Here is a 22345-nt window from a genome sequence, read left to right as displayed (position 1 = left end):
CGGCGGGACAGTCCGGAAAGCTCTAGCTAGGCCTCCAGAAACTGCGCCAGCGGGGTTATTCGAACCACAGACGTACCGTCGGGGGTGCAGCGAGGCGGAATGACCGGCCCAGGCGTGGGTGGCATTGCGGCCCGGTAGGGGGGCACGGCCATTAACCGCGTCCTGCCAGAGGAGGCCAGGGGAGGACCAGCGTCCCACGGGGGCGTGCTCTGACAGGGGTCAGGCGACAGAGGGGGATGAGAGGAGCGTGGCCTGTGGGCGGCGCGTGCTGTCATCCACAGCCTCTTGGGGCTCAGAAAAAGAGCATTAGTTCTTTTGTGGAGATCTTCCCCCAGCCCTCCAGCGGGGGAAGGAGTGGTCCTGCTACCAGCTCCTGAAGAACTGAGCCCTAACTCCAAGCTGCCTGTCTCAGGTTTGTGCTGCTCAGCCAGGTGTTAGCCGGCTAAGGGGCAGAGACAGGCGGTGCCAGCCTCCAGCGACCCCCTTGTGCTCAGGCCAGTGAAGGCTCGAGGGGAGGAGCCGCAAGGAGGCGGCGTCGGCGGAAAGCAGACTAAGCAGACCACACCGACGGATGACCGTCAGTGCAGAAGCCTCAGTCTGCTTGTGGATTGATCGAAGACTGTTGGGCGCAGTCCTCAACCACCCCGCCGACCAGGCTGCCCGCCTCAAGGTGCTGCTTAGGCTGGCGTAGCAGTCTAAGAGGCGGAGACGGGCAGCACCGCCCTCCTGCGGCTTCCTCCTGCTCAGGTCCGGTGCAGGCCCGAGGGGAGCAGCCGCATGGAGGGGGGCTTGGCGGGAAGCAGACAGAGGAGGCCGCACGGATGGATGACCATCGGTGCCGGACCTGAGTCTGCTTCAGGTGGTCGAAGCCACACCGCCAAAGAGCCCAGCCCGGGACATGGGGAAGTTGAGAAAATTAATTCTCAGACCGCCCTACATCAACCTGGCTAAGCCCATGTCTGGACCACATTAGTGGGCATCACCTGACCCAGGATCACGCAGGTACCGATGTCGCCTGAGCGAGGTCAGTAGTGTGCGTGGCGGAACAACCAGGCCCGGCATGGGAGGCATAGCGTCCCAGGATGGGGGCGTGGTTAGAGTTTCCGCGTTCTGTCAGGGTTGGCCAGGGAAGGACTAGCGTTCCACTGCGGCCGGTTCAGACAGAACTCCCGGGACAGCACTGCAACGAAGGCGCAGGCGACACACAGAACTGCACGACTGTGTCACGATAGTGACAGAGAACATACAGACCATGATCGCTGCGCGATCAAAGCAGCGAAGGCGGAGAACGCCCGTGGGCCGCGAAAAGTCACGTGGACTCTCGCGGAGTGGAGGCGTCCTAATGCACATCCGGACGAAGCCTACAGCGCTCGGGGGGAGGGCAGCGCCACTCCAACCGATGCTTTCAGCTGTCTGGGAAAGCATGGCTGACAGCTCTGAATCAGTCCCGGCAACGATGGCACTCCCGTGGGAGGCAACGCAGCCGAACTTCATTTCCAGAGAAATCAAGCCTGCCTTGTGATGCTGTGAGTGACATGAGATCATCTGCCGGAGCCCTGAATAAAACACTGGGTCCCCTCAGGAAACCAGGCATATACAGAAGCTCCACGGTTTGCAATGTGGAGGGGGGTGTGGCCCGAGGAATGACTCGTCGGTTGTTGTGCCACACCGTAACCCTCAGACCACCCTGGCCACCAGCCAAAGTATCCCCTCTTGAAGAAGAGATAAATTGGGGTGTGGCAGAGGGGACTCTACTCACAGAGAGATCATTGAGTCTCGATCTATAAACATCGCGATGGTCATGTTCCCGCAATGAAAACATGACTCATCCACGAGCGCTGCTAAGCGTGATTAAGCCCAACACGCGAAACAGCGCTCGCGACCGTTAGGCAGATGCGCACACACATCCAGGAAACAGAAATACACGGGCGAACCGTCTTTAAAAAGACGTGCCGCGTGCAGCTCTTTTAGAGATTGGAAAAGCTCAACAGAGTGCCGAAACGCCCAGGGAGAAAACACACTCACTGTCGGCAGATCACTGCACAGACCAGCAGCAGGAAATGCGATCTCGCTGGAATCCGCCGTCACACCAACACTCTGAAGAGCCACTCGTCTCGAAGAGATTTGAGATGATAGTCAAAAGGCTTGTGGAGTGAAGCATTGAACTTGGCTCCGAAGCGAAAACATATCTGCATGTTGCTCGCGCACTTCCTTATATACCCCCTGCGTGGGGCGGAGATACGCTATGCAAATTCCGCAGACCCATGGCATTTCATTGCCATTGGCTCGTTTTATATACTCGAAGATGATAGGCTTTCTAAGCGAAACCCCATTTGTCGTCATCCGACGTAACTCGGAGTGACAACGAAAGGGAACTGTTTATGTGTCATTTTGACACGAATACATATTAATAAATGTCATTTTGATGTTTAAAAGTGTCTAGGTTTTGACATAAATGCAAATATAAATGTAATTTTACAAAATATTATCGATTTTCAAATACTGCTGTATTGAATGAACAGCTTTTAGCAAACTCTATTGCTATACTGAGATGAGGAATATATACGTGTTTTGTCAAAAATAAAGTCATCAACTAACTAATAAATCCTTTACTTTGAAATACGTATGATAAAATGTATACTTTAGTTTTGAAAGACGTTGACTAGTTTTGAATAGATTATAAAGTTTTTACTGTACAATAGACTGCCACATCAAATAAACTTTTGTTTGCCAATTTTGCTCATATGTTAAATATAGCATGTTTTGTCAAAAATAAAGTAATCAAATAATACGTTTTGTATACTTTAGTTTTTACAAAGAAAGATTACACTTGAATTGTTGTTGTAATTGTACCCTTTTAATAAAAAATATATATTTACAAGGTAGATGTAAACAAACTATTAAAAGGTAAATATATTTTTTTTCTTTAAATAATTTGTATTGTGTTTTATTGGTGACAAATTTGGGGAGAGGATAAATATTCCAAAACTGAAAATACAGTATGAGAATTAACTGCACAATTACTAGACATGTTTACCTTGGATATTATACAATTTGCAAGCACAATTTGTGAAAAAAAAAAAAAAATTGCGATGCTTCCAACTGTGAACCAATTTGGTAGTGTGTGTATTTATATATATGCCATCTGAAAATGCCATCTGAAATTTTCTTCTAGAATTATCATTTTTATGAAGCTTGTATATTTAAGTTAGCTATAGGTGACACACCTGAATGAATGGCTCATTAAGTATGCAGGGACATTGTCTCATCAGGTGTGAACTACTAAATATGCATGATGCTGTTGGATCGTTTACGCCCCATCCGCATATTGGCTTTCCAAACTAAAAGTGTTTCACAAAACTTAAATCAATGTATCGTTTTATGTGAATGATTAGGCAGGATGATTTTCATATCATTTTGAAGAAAAAACTCTAGGCGACGACATTAGTCAAAAGTATTATTTACACATATTTAGTATGTGTTTTGTGGCCTTATTTCAGAAACTTTCATTTTTAGTTTTTTCAATAACCATGCATAAACATTATTCTCTCAAAAATGAAAACATGTACATACATGTGGCTCACATATTATGGTAGTCCTGTTTGTGCTATATAGAGTGAATTTACACATTTGCCATTAATATGTTTATAAGCAACTGAAAAAAGCACAAATGTCAGGGCATGTCAGAACATCTCAAGGACCCCAAAAACACCCCAGACCCCAGAGGGTTAACAACAGGTTACAAGCACACATAACGTACTCGTTGCGACTAACGTTACTGTGCAGCTTTTCACGCTGTTAGGCCAGGCAGCTAGGAAAGAGAAAATTAAAATAATACAAGGAGAAGTATCTCACCCAATATTATATGCATTTTTGATGTGTGGATCTTGATTTTTATATGTTCATTCGTGATTTTGTTGATTTTTAATTTATTTTTTTATTTGTTCGATTTATTTCTATATTGGGTGAGATACGTTTTCTTTGTATTATTTGAATTTTCTCTCCTGCTTGTCCTGTACAGTGACCAGGTGATTGTTACACGAGTATTTAATTGCTACTCAGTCAAGAGAACTCCGAACTCCATGTTGTAACTTGGTCACACACCCTGACGAACTTAGGCTCATTAGCCGCAACGCGTAGGTGTGGCGTGCAAGTACTTGTCACCTGATTTTGAAATATTAAGGCCATGATGAAATAAAGGCTTTCTATATTTTTTTAATAATATTTGAGTGCCTTGGATTAATGATTTTTTTATGATCTGAACAATCCCTTACATACAAAAGCACAGAGAAAAAATATTATTTTCTTGAAAACAAAAATTTATTTTACAAAGCGATTTCTTTTATTTACTCTATGCCCCATATACTAGCGTTATAAGCTAAACAGTTTTTTGAGATAAAACTCTTTACATTCGATTATCATGAAAACAAATCCCAGAGAACGGTCGACTCGGTTCCCATGTATTACACCCCAGGTTCATTTTGCGCCGGAGTTGTCCTTTAATAGCATAATAGCATGTGTACAGTGACTAATAATTGGATAGTTTTTGGTGATGCACATTAAAGATTGTAAAAAGACACCTACACGCAAAGAAAAAAAAAACATACAGATTTTCGAACCGATCCATGCATACACAAATAAACGAAACAAAAATTCAAACTTGCAAGCACAACCATGCACACATGCAAACAAACAATACACTCTTCACTCATACACATGCACACACATTCATTCACAAATATTAATGAATCAATCACACTCAATCAAATCACCTCTCTCTCTCTCTCTCACACACACACACACACACACACACACACACAAAGTCAAACACAACCATGGACATGCAAACAATACACTTTTCACTCATACACATGCACACACATTCATTCACAGATATTAATAAATCACTCACCCACACAGATTAAAAATGTACAATAGTCAATCCACCTGTTTTTTTCTTGTTATTCTTTTGTTAAAAAGGAAAGATCTAACTTGTTGTTAAGGATGTGTTCATGTTCCATAAAGGGGATGCCAGTTTGAAGAATGCCATTTGGTGGCATAGGAACCATTATACTTGAATTGTTTAATACCTTTTAATGGTCTTCTGCAATGTTTGAGGCATATTTATTTTTCATGCTTTAATGTTGGCTTAATTTCAGTTACATTTACATTTTAGGCTATGTAGTTTGAAATTTTATTTATTTTTTATTTTTAAGATTTTTATTGTAGTAACCACTCAGCTGTATGTGGAAATGCATATTTAAAAAAAATGTTGCAAATAAAACCATAGTCCACAACTTCTGTAGTTTTAACTTATTTTAATATATAAATTCAGTGAAATCATCAAATGTTTGTATGACTTGCCAGTGACTTGTGACCCAAGCTACGACTTGACTTGACTTGACTTGACTTGACTTGACTTGACTTGACTTGCTTGACATAAAGCAGTGACTTGACTTGACTTGCTTTTCACAAAATTGACTTGGACTTGCTTGAGACTTAAAGGTTAAGACTTGAGACTTACTTGTGACTTGCACATCTGTGACTTACTCCCACCTCTGGTATTAGGTACATCCGTGCTGTGAGATGTTTCAAAAAGTGGTGGGGACAATATTGACCCTGGCAAAGAGTGGTGGGCACATGTCCCATAACTCGCAAATTACGCTTATGTTTGTTGCATCATATGCCAAACGGTGACAGTTTAAAAATGGCGCGCTGAAGAAACTGTCATGTGTATTTTTCCAAAGTTTGTATGTCTGTTACTCAAGAAGTTTTAAAGATATCCTTTTAGATTTCAGTTCTTAGCAACATTTTCTTTTGATATCTTTTTTGATATTTTTCAGGGCCTATGTGGTTCAATTAAATAAATTTATCTTGTTTTCTTATATAAAAAGTAAATGCATAGAACAAACCTGTCTGAGAGCCAAAAATATATATTTCCGAGGTTTGCATGCATGTAACTTGAGAAGATCTATCTATGAAATGTTGTACATCAGATCAGACGATGTGTGTTTTCCCTCGAATTTCACTGTCCGATCCATAGACGCGCCACTCTTCATGGACACACAGCTGGGCTCTGGTGAGATTGATCGGTCACCCTTAAACTGACTTTAATAGAATAAAAACAAAAGAACAAAGACAAGAATTCTTAATTATATTATGTAGATAAACCTCACATATAGAGAATCAATCCATCCATCTTTTACCATTGCTTTTTAATCTGTTGTTGTGTTTGTGTTTCCCAATAAGTGATGTAGTTGTGTTTAGTTTGGTTGAGTTTGTCAGTATTGTTCTGGTCCAGATTATCAGTGTTTTGTGTGTCAGTAGATGTTAGTGAAACATCAGGACTGAAGCTCTGGATCAGCTGTGAGAGGAGACCTGATCCTGTGCTCGACTCCTGCTATTGCAGCGCTTTATAATAGTGTGAGTCACTGAGTTATACATGCTTACACAATATCATCACCTATTTCTGTATTTTGATAATAAGTGGATATTTGCTAAATGACGCCATACATGCATTATTTGTGTGTGTCTGTGGTCTCTCTGTCTGTCTAAACAAAGATGTTGTACCTCAGATCAGCTGACGTGTGTTTTCCCTCAAATCTCATTGGCTCTGCCATAGACGCGTCACTCTTCATGGACACACAGCTGGGCTCCGGTGAGATTGATCTGTCACCCTTAAACTGGCTTTAATAGAACAACAGAATAGAAACAGAGTTATTCTCTACCAGAACCAATATGGTTGATTTTACATGAAAATAATTTATTTTTTAAGTTACCAGCCACCGCCAGTGATTTTTACCATTTTCACAACATTTTCATGGTCCCCAGAATATTTTTTTTGTATGAATATCTGAACATGCAATATATCAGAAGAAAGAATAGACCCTCCCCTTTAAAACAAAAACAAACAAAAAAACAGTTTTATTCTAGCTTCATACATTTTTTTATCAACACCTAAGTAACATTAGGCAGTTTTTATTTATATGCTGTTTAATGTTGATGATCACGCAATTTTGCATAAGCATATGATTACATATGAGATCGCTTGTTTTTTCACCTTCGTCGCCTGTGGTTTGATCAGGAGATAATACTCTTTCAGGGGATGTGTAATAGCGCCCCCTACCGTATAACCGTATAACAGTGAAAACACAGAAAGCCGGAAAATTCCATCAATGGCGGGTAAAGAGTTAAAGGGGACTTATAATGCAAAACTCACCTTTACATGGTGTTTGAACATAAATGTTAGGGCTGCACGATTATGACAAAAACCATAATTGCCGATTATTCCCTTGAAATTGTAATTGTGATTATTAATTACATTATCACAATTTACATTGAAGATAAGATAGATAGGCTAGATAGATAGATAGATAGATAGATAGATAGATAGATAGATAGATAGATAGATAGATAGATAGATAGATAGATAGATAGATAGATAGATAGATTATTATACATGTTTACTTAAAAATTGTGTACACACACACTGTCCCCCTTTATACACATAAATTGTAAGAATATGACTAATAGTAAAGACTACTAAGAAATAAAAATTATGCATAGATGCTAAAGCTATTAAATAGCAGTCCCAAACTAGCTTTTGTTAATACAATGTTGGTATGAGCCAGTCATTTAAAAATATAAAAAATAACAAGAAGTGAAAATAAAGTCGCATTTTTGGGTTAATATTGAAACGACAGTTACCATGGTGAAAACACAATATTAACACAAACTATTAATGAAACATGGAAACTGCTCCTGGTGAATAGAATGAAAATCATCCCTGCATGCAAATCCTTCTCAGCTAACACACGACGTAACAGTAACGTGTTTTATTGGTATTTTACTTTTATTTCGTGACTTAGGCCTACTCATTTACAACGTCACAACGTTGCATGCTCGTAGTTTCCTTTGCACTTTATAGACAGCGCGCGCCGCCGCATTTGCGCGTGGAATTGAAGAGTGTACGTAGCCTATAACGGCTGACATGACAGGAACGTCCGTTTTTCTGAGGTGAAATACTTTTTATTTCAGCGTACACATACATTGCTGCCTGGTAGTTCCTATCATAATTGTGCTGAGTTTTCTGAAGTAGGCTAGCTGTGATTCGCCTCTTATAACATGCTCTAAATGCACGCAGAGTGGATTTTTTTTTTTTTTTTTTTTTTTTTTTTTGTAATCGTGGCTTTGAACGATTACGTAATCGTGGCATCCATAATCGTAATCGCGATTAGAAATTCGATTAATTGTGCAGCCCTAATAAATGTGTGTCGGCAGTGCAAAGGTAAGGACTGCTTTGAGCCCCCAAAAGTCAGGCTCCCCCAAAAAATAATTTTTATATAAAAGATGCGTATTAATACTGTTAATAACCTGTTGAAATGAGAGTACCGTGACTGCACTGGGGTGAAAATTAAGATATGGCAAGTGTAAGGCCACGTCCACACTAATACGTTTTCGTTTGAAAACGTACATTTTTCTCTCAGTTTTGGCCTTGCGTCCACACTGAAACAGCATTTTTATTAATGAAAACGAAGCTTTTTTGAAAACGCACTCCAAAGTGGATACATTTGAAAACGCCGTTTTCGTGTTGTAGTGTGGACTGTGAAACCGGTGGTATTTAAAAACGATGACGTAAATTTAGTCATGTGACGCATATTGGTCCAATAGATATTCATGTTTATACCTGTATTGTGCTGCTGTTATGTGCTATTCACTTTCACACTGTTGCTAAAAATATGCTAAAAACAGTCTTGCAAAGATGACAGAATTTACTCACATGCTGTCCTGCGGCAATGCATGAGAGCAGTCGCGTTTTAGACCAAACATATGCGTGCTGCGTGCGACCTGGACAGGTGAATTTAGCGTTTTCAGGCGTTTTTCAAAAGTTTCTCATCCACACTGAAACGTCCGAAAACGCTAGTGTGGACAGAGAACGTTTATAAACGAAACCGCCGTTTTCAAATGTATCCGGAATAATGTAGACGTAGTCTAAGCCACACCACACTGCTCAGACAGTTCCATGTGTCATAGCCTACTGCTGCTATTTCAATAAAACAAGAATAAAAGCCATTATAATGTACATGAAGATGTAGAAAGATTGGACACCGCTGTGCATCAGCAAGCATCATAACACAGAAAGAACCTCAAGGATTATCCAGGTAAATGTGTGCAATTGTATAGGGCCCCATTCCTATATTTGACCTAAAACCACACCTGTGTACACAACCACCCTATAATGGTAAAAATCCACAAACTCCTCTTTTTTGAATCTCCATAAATCATAATCTGTGCCTCAGAAAAGGCCATTTGCAGATGCTACTTTTTGTGACATCACAAAATGCCTAGGCCCCGCCCACTAATGCTGATAGACCCCGCCCTCAGTGACCTGAACACAGTCCGCCATTTTCCACGTGCTGGAGCCGCTGTAGTGATGAGAGAAATGCCCCAGTTCCCTACTAAGAAAGCCAGTGTGTTGTTGTTGGATGTAAGAGTGAGCATCAGACTCTTCATTTACTCACGGCCACTGAAGACACAGTGGATTCATTTTGTTTATGATGGGAATCTGCCCCTCAAGTTACCTAAAATCATTAATGTCTACGCTAATCATATTACACCAGACTGCTTTGTGAACAAGGGTTAACACAAAGCAGTTTTTATCTTAATTTTTCAAGGCCTATGTGGTTCAGTTCAATAAATGTATCTTGTTTTCCTCTATTAAAATAAAAGCATAGAACAAACCTGTCTGACAGCCAAACAATAGTCTTTTCCAAAGTTTGCATGCATGTAACTCGAGAAGATCTATCTATCTATGAAATGTTGTACCTCAGATCAGTTGATGTGTGTTTTCCCTTAAAGTAGATTGGATTCCCCATAGACTGGTCACTCTTCATGGACACACAGCTGGACTCCGGTAAGATTGATCTGTCACCCTTAAACTGTCTCTGGACAGTGTTTAAAGACCCTGAGTGGCTCCAACTACTGTATATCCCGGCACCAGAATATGATAGAGACAACAGATCACTACACCAACCCTGGCAAACACACACAACACCCTGTTATGTGCAAAAAATGAGTCTTCTATAACATTAAGATCATATGAAGATTGAAGTACCTGAATCCTGGAGAAGAATCTCCATGTCTGAATGTGTGTGTGTCGTCCATGATTCATTCAGTCTTCATGGAGCTGCTCGAGTAAGAGATCAGAAACACTCATTCACACACACTCAAATACAATACATTTCATTTGACATTTTCTTCAGTGTGTTTATGGAGACAAAACTAATCAGATTTATGATTTATAATGATTAATTATTAGACACTATCAACATTTCATTCCTGGTTTAATGTGATATTCAATCATGTAAATGAATGTTCAGAACTGGTATCATCTGAATCAGCAGATTCTCTTCTTCAGTCAGATATGTCACGTTTGCTCCAGTATTTCATCTGTGTGTGTTTAAAACAGAAATATCTCGGCTGAACAGACTGGGAAGTTTGTAACACTAGAGTTTAATGTTCTTCCACTGAAGCCTCAATTATTGTACAAATGGGACAGTTTACTGTAAGCCCACATTTAATACATCTGTGAAACTGACTAACATACAGATATTTGTTTAAGATCTTTTCCAACTGTAGCAAAACGTGGCTCGTCTAATAGCGACTTAGCCACCCCGAATTACCAGCAGGGCCGGGTTAACCATTAGGGCAACTGGTCACTTGCCCAGGGGCACAAGACATCGAGGGGCCCTGACAGGGGCGGAGCTCAGTCAGATCCAGGTAAATAAAAATGTTTTTGATAATACAATTTTCAGTTAACAACATTAACGTTAAACAATTAAACGTCAAAAACAATTAAAACTCTCTCGTAATAATATTAATAAGAACATGCTAATTCGTCTCTTCAGTTACGTCACGCCAGCGCCCAGTAGGCTAGTAATTTTCTTCTTCGCGCAAATATTCGGATTTTAGCTAGCAGCGCCCTTTTTATGTTATTACAAAAATGGCTTAACCGCAATCTATGATGCATTTAATAAAGAAAAACTTCTTGACAAAGATGACTGGACGCCGTAACAACTTGACACTTTTGTTTTTTGAAAAGAAAATTAACAGATAGGCTTATGATAAGTTTATGACCAGAGCCGGATTAACGCAAAGGCAAACTAGGCACGTGCCTAGGGCCCGATTGGCGGGATGGGGCCCAGACAGAGGGACAAAAAAAAAAGAAAATTTAGCCTAAATGTCCTATCTACAATTTATTTCAAAATGTAGCCTATTAATCAACTAAAAATAGTAACGATGTTTATCTTAACCATAGACTGTTACATTACGTCACATTAACGCCAGCCCATGACTGTATAGAGGCGCCAGCCAGTTTAGTCCGAGGGGACGTCAGAGGCGATCAGAGGCGGTCAACGAACGCATCCATCAGGTGCTGCGAGTGCGAAGCAAAAGCAGAAATAGGCACGCAAAGAAGCACAGCTCGTAATGCAGGTCATCGATTTTGGTGTGATTGCAATGTATTTTAAATATAAACTTGTGGGCTACTGTAGATCAGCGTCATTTCTGGAAAAATCATTCACCGCTTTGTGAGTTTAAAAGAGCGCGAGCGTCATTAACGTGCCCAGACGCGACGCTTTGAATTTGCGCGTAGAATCAGTGAATAACATCGCGTCCAGAGCTGACTAGTAAAAAAGCTACAAAAGTAAAAGACAAGACGTTTGTATTCAAAGTTAAAAAACCAACACACTGCAACATTTTTAAATGTTTCAAATAAAGGATCTCATATGGGTCTATCTTCTATATTCTGATGCTGATGATTAGATAATACCCTGACATCATAGCCTATACGAATATTAGTTTAGATTTTTTTTCCTGCTCAGTAGCGATCGTGTCTTTCTCTTCCACTTGATTTGTGTATAGCATATTTAAGGTAGCAATGCAATACATAATAACATATTACTGATATTAATAATATGACAATATCTGCAGTCATTATTGATTAAATGGGAGGGAAAAATCCTGCCCATAACGCAGACAAATTATAAAAGCACGTTCATGTTCATCTACTGAAGTTGTATTCTGGAACTGTGAATAAACTGAATAAAACAGCAAAATAACAACAAGAACAATAACATCTTCATTAAACAAAAAAGAGATTAGCTTAGATAAAGTTTGATAGGCTACCAGTAACAAGTCTGGACCCATTACTATTTTTAATGTTTTTGAAAGAAGTTTATTATTATGCTACAAGCCTGCATTTATTTGATCAAAAATACAGAAAAAAAACAGGAATATTCAGCAAGGATGTGTTAAATTTATAAAAGTGATATTGAAGACTTTTTTAAAAGAACTTTTTAATAATCAAAGAATCATGAAAAAAAGTATCACATGTTATAAAATAAATATTAAGCACCATTTCTAACATTTGATAATAAATCAGTTTTCTGAAGGATCACGTGACACTAAATTCAGCTTTGCATCACAGAAATATATTTTAAAGTATAGCCTAGTAAAATAGAAAACCATTATTTTAAATTGTAATAATATTTCACTATATTATTTTTCTGTATTTTTGATCAAATAAATCCAGGCTTGATGAGGATTTATAGACTTCTTTCAAAAACATTACAAATAGTAATTTGTCCAAACTTATGTACTGTGTAAGTAAAAATATACTAAATTTAAAGTTAAATGTTGTATAAATAAAAAGGTTAGGAATCATATTTGTTTCAAGTGTGTTTTATTGGGGGTGGGGGGGCCTCCAACATGAATTTTGCCTAGGGCCTCCAAATGTCTAGATCCGGCCCTGTTTATGACGATGTGAACATATTCAATTCAAAACCCAGACGGACATTTGTTCTATAGGGTCTGTAATCTAACAAAGATATCAATAGCAAGATTAGTTTTAACATTATGTGACCATTGTATATCGACATGAAATATTCATTCGTGCATTAATGCTGCGAGAATGCTTAGACGCGTTTCCACAGCGCACGATGCTTAAGGGAACGTCTGCCAATTACACCAACTGCGGAAAAACGTAGCCTATAATTTGTATTATTTAAAATTACTTTAAAAACAGACATTTTCAGATTCCAAAGCTTGCTGAAGGTTCCTAATGGCAATACTGACTTAGGCTACAGCTTTCCTGGTAGCCTTGAGTAAATTAACTTGACAAAGAAAATTATTCATAAAATGAATAAATATCAGTTGAGCCTATGAATCCGTGTATCATTCGTTCAATCATTTTTTGATTTAATATTGAAAGTAGAAAAATGAGAAAACAGTTCCTTTTTCGATTTTTCATTTTTTTCCAAAAAAACGAAAAACAAGAATTCAGCTTGATTTTTCGTTTTTCGTTCTGAGGTAGCAAAATTAATAAACAGCTGGAAAATTCGATTTCTACACGTGGGCGGGAATGAAACGCCCCTTTCCTCTGATTTGTCAGCCGAAGATCAAACTGTCCCGTCATCAGCTCTTCCTCAGTTCTGCACTGCAGAATAAGAGTCCTCCGTTGTGTGGATTCTTAACGCGTTTATTGCAACTTTTTCATGTTTTCCATCAACGAGACTAACGAATGGCTCGACACACCCTGTACTGGGGAGTAGACTTAGACGGGGCTTTCTTCTTTGTAGACCAGAGTTCTCAAGTGCCAGGGGTTTGCTATTTTCATATTTTCCGAACTGTAAAGTTGTTTTTTTTTTTTTTTTTTGTATCATGAACCACGCTGAGTTTTATTCCTGAGTGACTATATAATGCATTTTACTTCAAATAATCTAAATGTTGACTTTGAAAAGTAGGCGCGTCCGAAGGCTATTCACTCTATTTTGGTTCATTTTTGGTGTGCGCCAGAAAGATGTTCAAGGAGACTGAGACGCACTAAAGTAGAAATCATGTTGTTTTCTTTATTTTTCAAAGGCATGACATTTTGTAGTCATTTTGAATAACGAAGTTATTTCCCCTGCTGAGCAACAAATCCAAGTGATGGCGCCGACGCATCGCTCGCTCTCACAACATAGGCTATTATAAGTTCACTTCTGGCATTGCTAACTTGACATCGCAGCCTGTTCATTATTAAAATAAAACCAAATATATAAAAAGTTATCCTGCTTAATTTAATTGGTCTGTTGTACAATATGCCACACAGTCCTACTTGCAGTTATTCCAAACTCATTTCCCTTGCTGTGAAGATGATGATTTAGCCTATACGTGTATATTGGGACTCGACTGAAGTTTAAAGCCGTCTTTACATTAGGCTAACAGCCGTCATTTACCCTGCATACCGAGCTGATGCAAATCATAAAGTTAGGTGAATTTATATCTACACAGAAGAAAGCCCTGTCTAGTCTATTCCCCAGTACGGGTTGTGTCGAGCCATTCATTAGTCTCGTTGATGGAAAACATGAAAAAGTTGCAATAAACGCGTTAAGAATCCACACAACGGAGGACTCTTATTCTGCAGTGCAGAACTGAGGAAGAGCTGATGACGGGACAGTTTGATCTTCGACTGACAAATCAGAGGAAAGGGGCGTTTCATTCCCGCCCACGTGTAGAATTCGAATTTTCCAGCTGTTTATTAATTTTGCTACCTCAGAACGAAAAACGAAAAATCAAGCTGAATTCTTGTTTTTCGTTTTTTTGGAAAAAATGAAAAATCGAAAAAGGAACTGTTTTCTCATTTTTCTACTTTCAATATTAAATCAAAAAACGATTGAACGAATGATACACGGATTCCTATGTTTACTTTCGTCACTGACACAGATGAAAATGAAAAGACTATCAGTCAAAGTTCAGCTTTAGGAGGGGAAGAAATAGGCCAGGATAAGAAGACTGAGAGAATAAGAAATATGAAGATGAGGAGAGAGCAGGTAGCCTATTGACAAATAATCTAATGACAAGGTTTTAAAGCTATTTCTTATATATTTTTTGGCCTTCAAAAGGCTTAAATTGCACATATGTAGGTCAGAGAAATCCAAATTTTCTCAAAATCAAAAATAACATCACTAACACCTAATTATGTGAAGCCCGTGCAGCTACAACCACCAGCCTGCTTCCAGGGACACTCCGCTCGGAATACAGAAAAAAAATAAAAAAATTAAGCCAAACAATAAAGACAGAATCAATTTATAAGATAAACGATCATCAACTGGAACCAAGACAAAAACAACAATTTACCAAAGTTTTTGACGTTCAAGACAATGTGGTCACATCACAAAAGTCACACAATCATAAAACTACACAGATGACCGGGACCATCAATGCATTACGGAGCCCCTAAAGGGACGTGGTGGTGGAAAAAATTTAGGCTATTTGAACTTCCCTATTCTTGATCTAAACATTTTTAAAAGACACCTATTTACAATCACAGTAACCTAGAAAACGAGCTACAACCCAATTCTCATCAAAACAAGCTTTTATAATAATATAGGCTAAATGGATCTCTATTAGCAGGCGCTGAGAGACAAGTTCAAAGGGACCGTCTGCAAAGTGCAATATAACCCAAAAACGACTACAGCATCAACTCAGTCAAAAATACAAAAATAGTCATTAAATTCAATGTTACAAACTGTAGTGCCACCCAATTCAGTTTACACATCAGTGGAGACCCACTGGTCGTACTACACTGCCTTTGCACATTTTAGGTTATATTAAGAAAAATATTCAATAAAAATCTAGTTCACACATCACCGCTCTAATGTTGGTTATTTTAGGCCTACAACACTTAGTTTGGGAAGTAATTGCACATAAAAAATAAGTAGGCCTATTCTTTACACAAATTATAGGCCTATTGGTACTGTACGCAGCTTTTGCATTATTTTCTTACTGAATTTTATGGCATTACACTGTATAACAGTGTGAAGTTATTTCGTATTTTTTCTAAAAAGGGTGAAGTTATTGATTTTATGTCATAATAAATAATCATAAAAATGATGCATTTTTATCAAGCTAATTAATGTAGTATAACCAGCAGGAGAGCAGTGAGGTGTGAACTGAATTTGGTGACAGTACAGTGAGTCACAGTGAAGCTATTGAATAATATAAAATGTACAGAAGCGTTTTCGGATTTGCACTTTACAGACGGCCCCTTATTTGGACTTGTCTGGTTAGAGACAAAGTAATATTATAAAGCTCGTTTTGATGAGAATTGGGTTTTGTAGCTCGTTGTCTAGGTTACTGTGATTGTAAATAGGTGTCGTTTGTGTTTTAACAACGTTTAGCTCAAGAATAGGGAAGCTAAGAACATTAAACAGAGGTGTCTGTCCGAGCTCAAAACAGGTTTTGCTCGGGGGAAGTTTTACAAGTTTCTCGAGGGAACGCAAAAAAAAATTCTCAACCTATTTTTTTTTCCCACCACCACGTCCCTTTAGGGGCTCCGTAATCCATGCACTAAAATCACAGTCATAAAAACAGTGACGATCATGCCACTAAGTTGGTGACAGAACCAACCAAATCCATACAAAAGACACATAAACAGAAACCAAAAAAATAACCTTTTAGGCCCACTCGAGCCTAAAACAGATCGTCTGAGCAGCAGACGAGATGAGATCACAGCAGTAATTAGAAAGTTCTGATTCCCCAAAGCAGCAGACGTGGCTCAAAGAGCGAGAGTTGCTGACAGCAAGTTGTTAAGGAATGCTTAACCTTGTTTTAATGCGAGCAGAGAGAAACACAAATATGTATTAACAATCTAATTAAAACCAATTACAGATTAAAAAGAAAACCCATAGACACTGTACTCACCCTGATTTAATATCGGCGCACACACACGTAATCACAGGCACACAGAGGTCATAAGATGGGTCCTTTAGCGAGTCAGTCAACAACAGCTGGTACATCTATGAGCTGGTACTCTGACACGGCTATTAGGAGGTGCCCCTCCGATGGAAGCCCCAAAGGCACGCGGCCTATGGCAAGCCATTTTAACATTTAACAGCTAGACTGGATATGTGATGCAGATATCTGTAATTCAGTTTTGCCTAGTCAAAAAGAACATTTCAGATATCCGCAACTACATTCTTCCTATCCATGATTGTCATTTCAGATATCCACAAAGACATTCTTCCTAGGACAAATGACGTCACTTTTGCCATTCATTTGTATGGGGTTTATCATTACAGATATCTACAATTCAGTTGCAGATATCCACTATGTGAATTACAGATATCTGCAACTGAATTGTAGATATCTATAATTCTAGTTTGAGATATCTTCAATTTGATTCTGACTAGTCATAACTCCAGTTCAAGATATCTTTAATTCACCTCAATTCAAGATATCTACATGTTCCTTTTCAGATCTTAAATTAAGTTTTATCTTGGTGAAATGACATTGTACTGTAGGTATCTGTAACTGGAGTTATGACTAGTCAAAATGGCATTGTAGATATCTCAAACTGGAGTTAGGGATAGTCATAATTTAATTGAAGATATCTATTATCAAGTTATAGATATCTTGAAATTAATTTTGATTAGAGATATCTAAAATTTGGGATATCTGTAACTTTCATTATGCCTAGTCAAAATGTAACAGATATCTTGAATTAGAGTTTTGACTAGGCCAAATGACGTTGCAGATATCTGTATGCAAGTTAGGCCCGCATCACACTTTAGGCGGGAGCAGAGCGTGTTGTTCAAATAATCAAATCACATAGCACCTGTTAACTCGTCAGAGAGAATAGAGGGCACCTTCAATCAAACTTTTGACAGGTTTATTGCTTTATGGCCCTCAAAGCCCCGCCCCCTTTTGACCGTGGGAATTTCCCACGCTGTACGTACACCGTGGGAAAATCGGGCTAGTGTCACGCCTCCTTATGAACATCTTAACCGTGGGAAAATTTCCCACGCTCAGTATTTCTAAACAGTGTATATTAAAACTTTTTAAGAAATGTACAATAAAAACATAGTCAGAGTGTGAGATCAGTGTTTTTTATTTATTAAAGAAGACAGATGTACATTCATCACTTTTAAAACAACAATGAAACAAGTTAAAATTAAAATTTTCTCTAAAAAGAGCTATTAAAAAAATTAGTTAGTGTTATTTCAAGATGTTAAAACATTAAAACAACTTTTTTCATTTACAAAAACATATTTTTTTTTAAATGTTGACTTGTAAGCATTTAACTTTCACATAGTATTTTGTAAAACTTTGACATAAAACACAAACATTGTTAAAAAGCCTTGGTTTTTTACATACCATTCGTTAAAGGACTCAGAGTTTAAAAGATACATAAGTGTTTCCTTATGCTGGAGCAGAGTGGAGAACGTCCACTCACTCCGGTGGTCAGTCAGGAATGACACTGTGTGAAGGTTACAGAGAGACACAGGCAAACTCCGCCCCTAGCTACGTCAGACCCCAAAACTCCTGAAACATTGATGAAGCTATGGAGGATTCGACCTTAGCGCCGCGAAAAAAAAAAAACATAGTTACCAGGCCCCGTTTAACGCGATTTCTCCACGAGCCGGTGGAGCGCAAATGAAAAAGGCTACTTTTCACTTGTCTGGAGGACGTGCATGTACATATGACTTTGACAAAAAACAATCGTGAAGTCAGATTGGTTCATGGATAACGACGAGCGATTCACAACGAATACAACAGAGGATCCGGATTGAATTTTATTTTATACAGGAGTATGGAGAGATTTAAAAGATGATGGAAGTGAACCGGTTTTCATAGCAGAGTGGGCTGGATCAACCACGGGTACAAGAAACCGACTTCTCGCGGATTATTTCAATAAACACCCAGAGGATTACGTTTACATACTTTGCAGTGATTTTGGAATGCATGTACCCGAATGTTCGTGACCTATTTCTGAGGATGAGCATTTAAAATAGCCTACTACGATTTAAAATTCATGTTTCAATGGAAGGTTTACCTGTGTTGGAACAGATTTTTTCTAAAATCACGTAGCTTTTTTTAAATGGAGCGACGCATTTGGATCTGCTGATGGATACGCACCAGGATTACCGGCTGCAACGAATGGATACCCACAGAAAAGCATCGATTGGCTGAATAAATTGTGATTATTTAATCCTTTCTATGTAAAGTATTTTGAATTGCCAGTGTATAAAATGTGCTATATTCAGGGTGCGATTTGTGAAAAAAACAGAGGGGGGGATGTTTTGAAACATTTTTATTCATAAAAATAAACCATGAGAACATGAACTTCATTCACTGCATTTGCTGCTCTGGACCCTTTTCATTGTTCCCAGCTAGCTAGCTAGAGTTTTCACCCTGAAAAATTACATAAATATTTGTAGGCTACTTGGTGACATTCTGAAAAGCCGTACATGGATCAAAGCTAATGGACAGGATCAGATAAATCAGAGTTTAGATTCTCTGCCCGAGCTGAACTTGACCCGACCCGGGCCGGGACCTTGATCGAGCACTTGTGTTACAAAATGCAACACGTCACGTGTCATGTTCAGCGTCTCCTCCACTCGCACGCATCACACCGGGCCGGGATAATAAACTTTAAAAATATTTATTTTGTTTAAAAAATATTCTATATTCTAAAACCTTGTTGAATTAGAGTTGTAGCCTACTAGACCATCCAAAGTTCATCCAAAGTTCATTCATGTTCATTTTCTGTGTTCATCAATGTTCACGTTTTTTTTTTTTTTTTTTTTTTTTTTTTTTTTTTACGTTTCTTCATTCGGATCCATTTGCGATCCATTTCATTCTGAATAAACAAACAAGGCAGTTTACATGATTTGTCCTTGTTGCATTATTAATTAAAGGGGGGGTGAATTACTGTTTCATGCATACTGAGTTTTTTACACTGTTAAAGAGTTGGATTCCCATGCTAAACATGGTCAAAGTTTCAAAAGTTAAGTTGTACGTTTGAAGCAGTATTTTTGTTCCAAAAATTGTCCTTCCGGTTTGTCACAAGTTTCGGAAAGTTTTTTTCGAGTATGGCTCTGTCTTACGTAAGAGAGGGCGGAATTTCCTTATATGGGTCCTAAGGGCACTTCTCCGGTAAGATCGCGGCCGCGCGCGCACTCTTAGACCAGAGCAAGAGAGTGAAAGCAGTTCGCCATCAAAGCGCCCTGCCCGGCTTTTGGGAAGTCAATGTCACCAAAGAAGTGTGTTTTTGGTTGCCAGGGCAAGACACCCCTGCACAGATTCCCAAAGAACCCAGCGTTAAGGCACCCGTGGATGGAGTTTGTTTTCCTGAGCATAAACGGAGTTGTGTAAGACTGTTGTTCCCTGCATTTCGACGATGATTGTTTTATAAACAAAGCCCAGATCGTCTAATGCTTAAGGATCGAGCAGTCACAATGATAAAGGTTCGCGGTCGTGCGTTGGAACGGTGAGTAAAACTGTTGAACAAATGTCTCTGTGTGTTGTTAGCTTGGCGCGTTAGCACAGCTTTAGCTTCGCCCACACGGCCCGCCTCCAGCCGCTCGTTTTTTTCCGGAAAGACTCGGTACAGCCAATCTTTCAATTAAAAATATAATAAAACAAAAGACTTTTTGGAGATATGAAGGATGCAATATTACTCTATAGGTACTCAAGATTAACAGGAGATTGAGTGAAAATGAGCATTTCACCCCCCCTTTAAGATAATAATTAATAAATGCACGCACAATTATGTGCTAAATTATTTGATTAATTATTTGATAAATGTTGCAGATATGTTTTACTATGCACAAACAAATGCCTTTCAACTTGTGTGTAAAATTCAGAAGCAGTAAATTAATGTGTAGACATCTGTACAGAGATTCTGTAGGCCTACTATGTGTTGTAACCATTAAATAAGCTCATTTAGTTTCATATTTGTTAAAATATTATAATGTTTTTTGTTTTGTTTTTCATCTATGTTGATTATGAAAAGTGAAAAGCACGAAGATAGGATGTGCAGTATATCGGGAGACTTGGAGTGGGTCAGACATGATTTTGACCACTTCATTAAGTTTTGTTTTGTAGAAAGCCTTTCTTTAAAGTGAATTTCGTTTTGTATAAATTGTATCTTAATTTTAATACATTTTTCATCAACGAATTGCATGTATTTAAGAAGCAAATATAGCAGACATAGGCTATAATCATGGAGGCGCCCGCGCGCCCCGGTCACTTGCACTGCACGTTAACTAGAGCGCATCTCATCATAAATTAACCGAAACTCACTGTATGCCTCACAGAGAATATTAAGAAATATATCTAAAGAAAGCTTGAAATGTCTTTAAACGAAACAATTTAAAACGAAAAGAAATAGGCAACACTCTGATGTAATCCATGCATTTCTCCATATATGTGCATTCACTACGGAGATGGCGATCGTCAACTTCATCTTTGCTTCATCTCAACTTCCCTGGCGCCACCTGGTTATAACGGCCCACGTATTAAAAAAAAAATTGTGTGTAAAACTTCTCTCTCTGGTCGGGTTTAAATCGGGCTCGGGCTCATGATTACAGTTAACGTGTCGGGCAGGGCCGACAAAGTCAATTTGCCTCATTCGGGCTTCGCGTCTACCGCGCCGCAGGACCTCTAGACGCGCGTAAACGCGTCTTTACATTGACTTAACATTGAAATCACTCGCGCCAGAAACTCAAGAGTGAGTGAGTAATCAAAAAACCTTTGCGTTTAGTCTCAATTGAGTAAAACACCGTATGTGTAACTTCGGCCATTCTCAGTGGTGTGACTGGGACACTAACCCTGCTTGTCATTATAGAAACAGATAATCAGATTGTGATTTTTATTCCCGCTTCAGTAATATGCTGAATATGCGGCGTAAAAAAAGACCTGCAACCGTCTCGCAAGTGTTGATAGGCTATTACTCGTGAGGTGTAACCAATCAGATAGTGCCGTGGGTGGGACATTGAGCAAGTCTGCAGAGTGGTGATTACAGAGAGGCTGTGGAGCCAGTCAAAGTAGCACATTTTAAAATAAAATGGACTTTAATCAAACCACGGATCCGTGATAAGTTTTGTGATCCACCTCGCCACTAGTGTAGTAGCACTGATCACTTTGAGGGGGGGATAAATTTATCCCCACTGGCGCTAAAAATTATTAAGCAGAGGCAGGGATACATTGACCAGAAAGGGGGAAATCCCACGCATCCCCCCCCGGCAAATCGCACCCTGGCTATATTAATAAACATGCTATGCCTTGCTTCGCCTATGTCACAGGAGAAATTATATTTAATTCACAACTCTATGCTCTCATACAGGCTAGAACTGGCTCACAGGTTTGTTCACTCAGAATCGAGTATTCACCCAGACCATGGTATAACTGGGTATCAACCTGACTAAGGATTACATCAATAACAATCTACCCCAAACTCTTGCAATTGGCTAATAGTGCTAGAGATCTGGTGCCTTTTAGATGACATCCTAACATTCTGACT

The 22345-nt window shown here is 39.0% G+C and overlaps 1 protein-coding gene across 1 annotated transcript in view; it reads right to left on the bottom strand.

Moving 5' to 3' along the window:
* Positions 1–16831, bottom strand: part of LOC308697125 (uncharacterized protein) — a 450215-nt gene extending 433384 nt beyond the window's left edge. The window contains exons 1-5 of the mRNA XM_081376238.1: positions 16744–16831; positions 10115–10186; positions 9826–9981; positions 6571–6687; positions 5992–6108 (exon numbers count right to left, since the gene is read on the bottom strand). Of these exons, the coding sequence (XP_081232364.1) occupies positions 5992–6108; positions 6571–6687; positions 9826–9981; positions 10115–10164 (440 nt within the window). The 5' untranslated portion in view covers positions 10165–10186; positions 16744–16831. The remainder of the gene's footprint in view (positions 1–5991; positions 6109–6570; positions 6688–9825; positions 9982–10114; positions 10187–16743) is intronic.
* Between the last annotated feature and the right edge of the window lie 5514 nt (positions 16832–22345).

This window comes from Scardinius erythrophthalmus, assembly GCF_964197995.2.
Source record: "Scardinius erythrophthalmus genome assembly, chromosome: 10".
Classification (NCBI taxonomy): Eukaryota; Metazoa; Chordata; class Actinopteri; order Cypriniformes; family Leuciscidae; genus Scardinius; species Scardinius erythrophthalmus.
The sequence above is the reverse complement of the archived record's forward strand: the minus strand, read 5'-3'. Positions and strand labels throughout refer to the sequence as shown.